Source organism: Barbatula barbatula (genome assembly GCF_947034865.1).
Source record: "Barbatula barbatula genome assembly, chromosome: 16".
Taxonomy (NCBI): domain Eukaryota; kingdom Metazoa; phylum Chordata; class Actinopteri; order Cypriniformes; family Nemacheilidae; genus Barbatula; species Barbatula barbatula.
This window is the reverse complement of record NC_136779.1, coordinates 10285497-10293119: the sequence shown is the minus strand read 5'-3', so window position 1 is coordinate 10293119 and position 7623 is coordinate 10285497. Positions and strand designations below refer to the sequence as shown.

The 7623-nt window shown below is 39.6% G+C and overlaps 1 protein-coding gene across 2 annotated transcripts; it reads right to left on the bottom strand.

The window, feature by feature from the left end:
* Positions 1 to 794: 794 nt before the first annotated feature.
* Positions 795 to 7623, bottom strand: ormdl3 (ORMDL sphingolipid biosynthesis regulator 3). Of its 2 annotated transcripts, none has more exons than XM_079476205.1 (4): positions 7329 to 7623; positions 6958 to 7156; positions 5578 to 5729; positions 795 to 4342 (listed from the first exon to the last, which is right to left on the bottom strand). In XM_079476205.1, the coding sequence occupies exons 2-4, from the start codon at positions 7129 to 7131 to the stop codon at positions 4207 to 4209; spliced, it is 462 nt and encodes a 153-aa protein (XP_079332331.1). In that variant the 5' UTR covers positions 7132 to 7156; positions 7329 to 7623; the 3' UTR covers positions 795 to 4206. The 2 variants fall into 2 exon arrangements, with proteins under 2 accessions (XP_079332331.1, XP_079332332.1); XM_079476206.1 differs by having other exon boundaries at positions 6958 to 7213; positions 7329 to 7579.

Sequence of the window (7623 nt, the reverse complement as noted above, 5' to 3'; positions counted from 1 at the left end):
CAATACACACAGTATTTACTAAGTGTAGGATTGTTTTGGGAAAAAAGGATTGAATGGTATGACGCAGTGGCTTTCAAAGTAGTCACCTTATCAAAGGCAGCACAGGATGCAATAATTATATTATCAATGAAAATGCCATATAGTGTGTGAAGGCTGCCAAAAGAAGAAACATCCTGCTTGTTTCCTGCTTTTCATGGTCAGTAAAGCCAGGGGGATAATAATCGTAATGCCTGCGGAGGCGAGCAAAATCCACAACGAACAGTTATTTTTCCAGTAAAAATAAACCATTTTTCTACGCCACATTATATTCGCTCGACAAGCAACATTTTATTTAATGCCCTGCGCTGACACCTAGTGGTCATCAAATTAAATTGCCGTTTTTAAAGTCACCATGCACCGGAAGTTGCAATTGACTTATTTTCCATATCGTGACGTTTATCAGAGTGAAATGGCTTCTGAAATGTGAAAAATGGGAGGGGCTTTATTTTGCCTTTTCCTTTTTGATTTGTTTGTTGTAAGTTGCTGGAGGGGAGGGCTAAAAATGCCTGTCCATTGGACTGTCAGTGTAATGCTACCTCTTTTTTTGCCGCTGACGTCATGTGGTGAAGCGTTGTTGAGAGAGGACCTTAATGTTTTTGATGAACGATCGAAAGTGGAAATACATTTTGAAAAATCGTGTGCACAGATAAATCATTTTTAATAATCACCGCAACACGGTGTAAAATACGAAGAATTTTCCTTTTTGATTTCATGGTGACTTTAAGCACATCAGGCCGGTGTTACAAAGACCAAAATGTTTTGCTTTTAGAATAACTTTTATTTTAAATATCATACAAACATATCACTAAAAGCATTTTTGGTCATACAAATTATTATATGTGTTCACATACTAGTACATATCAAACTTTCAGCTAAGCCAGGCAAACATGTTATGTGTTGTAAAACATAAGATATCAATCGCTCATCACACAAACAGCTGTCAGCATCACATCCAAGCCTAACACAAAACACAGTACGATTTAAAAGTTGTTCATACATAGCCTATGTGTGTGTGTGTGTGTGTGTGTGCGTGCGTGCGTGGACTTGGTTTTTAAATGTTAGTGGGGACCTAAATCTGAATGCACACCAACTCATGGGGACTCGTGTCACTGTGGGGTCTTCACAAGCACAAAAGCTTATCAATTGTACAGAACGATACTTTTTGAAAATCAAAAAATGCCAAATGTTTTCTAGGATCTTTAGGGAAGGCGATAAAATATACAGTTGATACAGTATACAACGAAAACAATGTGAAAAAATAGTTTCTCTAAGTAAATTAAAATACATTTTCAAAAATGCTAAATATTCAGGTCACTTTAAAAATAATTCAAATAACAGTCAACTTTGATCCCCTGGTCCTATAGCCCTTCATGCAATACACATCCCATATTAAATATAAATCTGTAGAAATCTTTTCAAGGTATATGTTACTGTGGGGAACCATATTTTCTTCTAACTGGTATGTACATAAACATCTGGTTTCAGTACAATGTACTGAATATGAACTTCTGGTTTTGTGCCCAACCTTTGTGTGAATAACATGTAACAAGGCGGACAAACATCTTTCAACAGGTGAGAAGCTACTTCACAAAAGGCCTAAAAAAAAACATTTGCACCCATATATTCATGAGTAGCATGAATACTGTCTATAATCTGTTATGTAAGCTTAATATGTGTCAACACATAAGTAAATGCATGGTTGATTTGCAGGCAGTGTAAAACGGGTCTAGCAACACTGCGGTTTACGATATTAAAAAAGCAAAACCCAGGCACCATCTGCACGGTGAACAATGCTAGCAAGATCAGGTAAACCACAGCGAGATAAGCGTGCAGGTGGAAGGAAACGCACCGCGATGGGGATCGATATGCTCAATGAGGGGAGGTGTGTAGACGTGTCGACAGAGAGCTTACACGAGCTGTAGCTAGAATTGGAAAAGTCAGACTGATACACGAGGACTCACTCTCACTGATTCTGACTGACTTTCACCCAGTCAATGTTTAAAAAGTTCCTGGCTTTGGGTAACAGAGAACGTGACCTTGGATCACGTTGCAATACTGGTGCGTCGGCCACCCAGATCAGGCTCTGACCCAGATGCAAGAGTCCTGTGAATTTTCTCACTGGTGCAACAACAAGAGTGTACCGGGAAAAATCACTTTCATTAAAACCAAACGGGCGAGATGATTTTGAATTCCTCTAGATTCGTTAAATCTCTCCCTTAATGCAAATACTGCACTTGTCATATCTTTATCGTGTCTAAAAAACATTTCCCTGGGTCAAAATGACAACACTACACATCAACAAAAACATTAAACGTCATTAAAGGTTCATACATACTGTGTTTCACATGAAATAATGATCGGACGCTATCCCATATCATAACATCACGAGCCCATTGAATTGTGTTGGGAGTCACTTCAATCGCGACAAATCACGATCACAAATCACAAAAGGAAACTCAAGAGTTGTCCAATGAAGCAAATGCTCTGACATCATTACACAAGTTTATAATAGCAACTATATGAACTATTATACTCAACACATCAGATTATCATGGACCAAATTCTCATTTGGTGCAATACATGTGAAAAAACTGTGTAAGCACCTATTTTGTTGTGGACTACCTGGATCAGATATGCCACTGGATCTAAAATTCTCCTTAATTTAAACATATATAACAATACAGTTTTCATTATTGTAAAAAAAATATTACTTTAAAACTGATCAATAATTAAGAAACATGTAACGAAAAATATACAGAAATAATTAATATAACTTACAAATACTAACTATATGCCATACATTTTGTACTGAAATACAGAACTCAATTGATGTGCTGGATTATGTAATAACTTTTCCTTTGTACCTTTGAAGAAAAGCATCACGCTCCGACCACGTACTGCATTGAGACCATTTTTGTACAACAAACTGCTACAAAAAAACAAGAAAATGAAATGTTATGCTACACAAAGGCGAAGGACATCGTTCTAAACAAATCCGTAAAAGTGCCTATGGGGGTTAGTCAAACCTGCCCCATTTTGGAAAAAAAACATTTTAACATTTTCTGCTACAAAAAACAGGACAAATATGAATAATAAGAACTTCGCGTGTACTATCATGCAAACCATCATAATAACAGGGCCTGCTTATCCACCTCATATGCCTAATTTACATATTCAGACATGACATCAGTCCCTATAGTGATGCTCTAATGAAGAGACATGCTAATTGGCCAAACATCAAAGTACTTGATCATCTCACCATTCACATTTTGTTAATGCTTCACCAGAATATTCTGCACATCAGCACAGTACGTTAAGATCTTTGCACCGGAACATGCAGTGCCAGAGCTAAGCACAAGCACAACTTCTAGGTGACAATTTGACAGGCTGTGGTTCTTCATACAGATCATAAACAAGTTCAATATTCCCTGTGCTGATCGTAACTTTCGCTCACATCCAACCTATTCATCTTGTTACTTAACACTCATGTTGTGTGAAAGACAAAGGTTTGTTAAAACACTACTGCAATTATGGAACATCACATATGTAGCACAACAACCCAAATATGCCTTACTCTGTTTTAACATATGTATTAATTATATAAAACCCCACTGGATTTGTTTGAAAGCTATAATTCGTCTATAGGCAAGGCATTTCATATGCAGGGCTGGCATACACTCAACCTGAAAGCAGCACATAGTGACAATCTGGACCAACTGGATTCATTACAGTCCATGCATCTCTGCCAAGTGACTGCAAGCACTCAGGTCCAATGACTTACAGAATGCTGATAAGCCACACTGCTTTAGCAATATCTCGATTTCAACACAGTAGCACGGGGGTTCTAACATATCCAGAGACCATCTATATACAATAGCATCTGCTGCAATCTGCTGGTGATACAAAACTATTTGTATATTTACCAGATGTAATACAAAGAGCATCGTAAAACATGATACATAGCAGATTATTCGGCCTCTCAAAGCACCAGAGTACCCAATGAAACCCCACACTTCCCCTCTCATAAAAGTCTCACGGAAAGTCATTAAAGGGTTCTGTGGGTCAACCTCACATACACAACAGATCCTCTTGGGCCGTAGATCAAAGAGCGCCGACGTCCCGCCAGCTGGACATTAAACAGGTTAAGGAACCCCTCCTGCGGTCCCATCAGTATTTATTAATCCCAAAGAGACGCACCCCGTGGAACTGAGGCAGTTTGGGGATAAGCACGGTGAGCAGGGAAATGGTGTTGATGACGAAGTGGACCCTGTCATACTTTGTATAGAAACTAGTGAGGATATACCTGTAGAGGGGAGGACAAGGATAAGATCAAGTCAGATGTGAGAGCTACACAAGATTCAGATATTATATGCAGCCGCAGAAAAAATTAAGAGACCATTTCGAAGAACATTTTCAGTTTTTCTGAATTTGGTATGGGTTTAGGTAAAAAAAACGTTTTTGTTTTATTCTGTAATCTACAAAACATATTTCTTCCAAATTTCAAACAAAAGTTAAGTTTCTATTTGCAGAAAATGAAAACTAGGTCAAAATAACAGAAAAGATGCTCCGCATTTTTTCACCTCTCAAATGCTCGCAAACAAAACAAGCTCATTTTCACCTTTAAGCAACACAAGAGTAATATTTGTACAAGTATGTAGGAAAAGATCAGGAAAACGTTTTATGTGATAACCTCGATCTTCATCACAGTTCGCATTTGTCGTCATGCTGTCAGTCTTTTACTTTGCTGTTGGATGACTTTATGTCACTCCTGAGGTTTGATTTTGTTGAAATTAAATGATATTTTGAAATGTTGAAACACTATGCTGTTAATGCATCCAATAAAAAGATGATTTAAAGTCAATATCACATCTTATGTAGGATCAGTGTACATTATTGCAAAAACAAATAATAGTTTTGTCTTGATAATCTAAAATGAAATAATTTTGCTCTGCAATAACTCAGCTTTTCCTCTGAAACAGCTTTGTCTTTTCCTGTTATGTTATTTGGACCCTGTGGGTGAGTAACACCAACTTCAGCATTGAACCAGTTTCCCACAGGTCAAAATCAAGACCTGCCCACATTTTTAACCATTACTGAAGTAAAATGGGTCAAGAATCTCAGATTAAATTAATAATTCAAAGAATGGTACTAGATTTAGTGAACTACCTTCATGTTACATCAAATATTATACCGTATCATAGAAAACATTTATGTGTTCACATTTTAAAAGGAACATTTAAGGCTTCATTTTGTTCCAACAAAAACTAAATTAAAAACTAAACTCTCTCTCATCCTTCATTGTTGGAGACAGACATATCCTCATCATAGGAGAAGAGAATACAACATGTGACCTGAGTGACTGACTAACTGTTAAATCCGGCTCTTCTTGCCGGCAGACACCACAGGAAGTCAGCATCACTGACTTGCTCATGGTCCTGCAGAGCAAGCTGTGTTTCACAATGCGTGTGCTGAATGCCAGAATGACAAATTAGCGTGACAGACAGAATAAAAGTGTCCTTTTAAGGAGAACAATCTTACAGTATAATAGGGGTGATGGTAAGAAACTTCCGTGAGGCAGTGAACTGGACGCCATAGTCCATCTGTTCCCAGTGGGTCAGCAGCCGTGCCTTGCCTTGGTCCGGGGTTTCAAATGGCGTCCCTTTGACCGTGTGTAGGAAGATGTACATGCACTACAAAAAGACAAGTACAGTGAAAGCAAACCATGATGTCCCTTGGCATAATTATTCAAAGCTTTATCAGCAGGTGCTGTGAAACTTGAAGGACAACAGCAAGAGCTGATCCATTTGGGGAACAGGAGGACTAAAGCCACGGGTATACATGACTTTCCGCATCCGCATCCGCACAGCTTCTTGAGCATTCTCTACGCGGATTAAGCGTAGAAGTCCGAGTTCGACACATGCGCAATATAAATGTGTATGTGTGCTCAATAAGGATAGAGGAAGTCATTCATAATTGCAATAAATCCGATCAAACAACAAGAACAACCACCAAACAGTATGCAGAACGATATGCTTATTGGCTTCCTGTTCTTGGTTTCAGCGTGTTGGTTTTGTATCATTGACAATGGCACACTGCACACTTTCTGTGTGTGTATTTGACCCCTAGTGGAATAGTGCACTTTTCTCGTGCATGCGCTGTTGTACGAGTCACGTCTGCGGACCCCCCTAATGCCAAAAATTACATCATGCGGGCTGCGCGGACGCCCGGACTATACTTGCGGCTTAAAGCACACATACTTATTTGTATTGCACATGTGTCGAACTCGGACGTCCGCGTTTAATCCGTGAAGAGTATGCTCAAGAAGCTGTGCAGATGCATTTGTGCGCGAGACGGACGTGGAACGTCAAGTATACCCACAGCTTAAGAAAGGCGATACAGGATGGCAACAATGTCTGAAATTACAGATCCTGGAGTCAGCATCTAAATGGGCCAAAATTCAGCGAGTAAAAATGTTGCCGTTTCAGACGTTTTGCAGCTGGGGAGGACTGTCATTGAACAATGAGTGATTATATTAAGCCTTGGCATTTTAAGGAGCTCTTAAAGGAACAGCTCACCTAAAATGACCTGTTATCATTTACTCACCCACATATATTTCCAAACCTGCCCTTGCTATAAAAAGCTGATCTTTTTCTATACAATGAAAGTTAATGGAGACTGTCTCCAGTCCCCATCCACTGTCTTGGAACGAAAACGCAGCTTTGACAGAAAACTCCCATACAGGTCATTGGACTTTTACGACACATCAGAGGGAGTCTAAATTTGACAGCTGGTTGACTTAGCCCCTTCAAGCGAGCAATTGTGCCACATCTACAAAATGAAACCTCAAAGCGTCAATGCACTATCGCAAGATGAACTTTCATCTAGTCACGAGTCCACGTGCCATTCAACAACTCTTACCATGTTGTGGATGAGGTTGGTCAGAGTCCAAACAACAGGTACGCTGACGAAGGGTATGCTGAGCAATATGATGTGCAGCAGGCCGATGCCAAGCACATAGGAGAGCCATATGCCCCTGCTGTTCATCACGCGCGTGTTTGGATTCACTTCACTGTGCGCCGTGCCCACGTTCATCCTCGCGCTCCGGACCACTGCGCACCTACTCGACACACAGATAGGAATCACATGGAAATGCCCACAAGCGCTCGAGCACAAACTATTAAAAGTCACACACACAAAAATTGAATATGTTGAGCTTGTAAAAAGCGACAGAACTTCTGAGAATGTTTCAACGTATGTTATGCATTGAAAATAAAGCACGGATCACTTACAGTAAAGTCTTTTTCGAGAGTCTTCTTTAAGATTCGATATAAATCCTTACGTAAACCAGTCCGCAAATAATCGCTATTTCTCGCTGGCTGATAAACCTCGTAAGGAAATCTCCAGCGCTCTTCAAAGTCGCTACGGTTCAGTACCCTTGCGGTGGCGCGCAGTTGAAAGCTGACACGTCTGTTTATTCCGTCATGTTTGCGTTAAAGCACTTTGTTCCTGAACTAACAGATGGTGACAACACAGCAACACTTCATCGATGCACGTCATCGTTTTAAGAACTCACCTTAGAAAGAT

Excerpts from the sequence above, each read along its gene's own strand:
- ormdl3 (XM_079476205.1), bottom strand. The coding sequence starts at position 7,131 with ATGAACGTGGGCACGGCGCACAGTGAAGTGAATCCAAACACGCGCGTG. Across the intron at positions 5,730-6,957 it reads CCAACCTCATCCACAACATG|TGCATGTACATCTTCCTACA; the intron begins GTAAGAGTTGTT and ends GTCTTTTTGTAG. Across the intron at positions 4,343-5,577 it reads ACCATCACCCCTATTATACT|GTATATCCTCACTAGTTTCT; the intron begins GTAAGATTGTTC and ends TCCCCTCTACAG.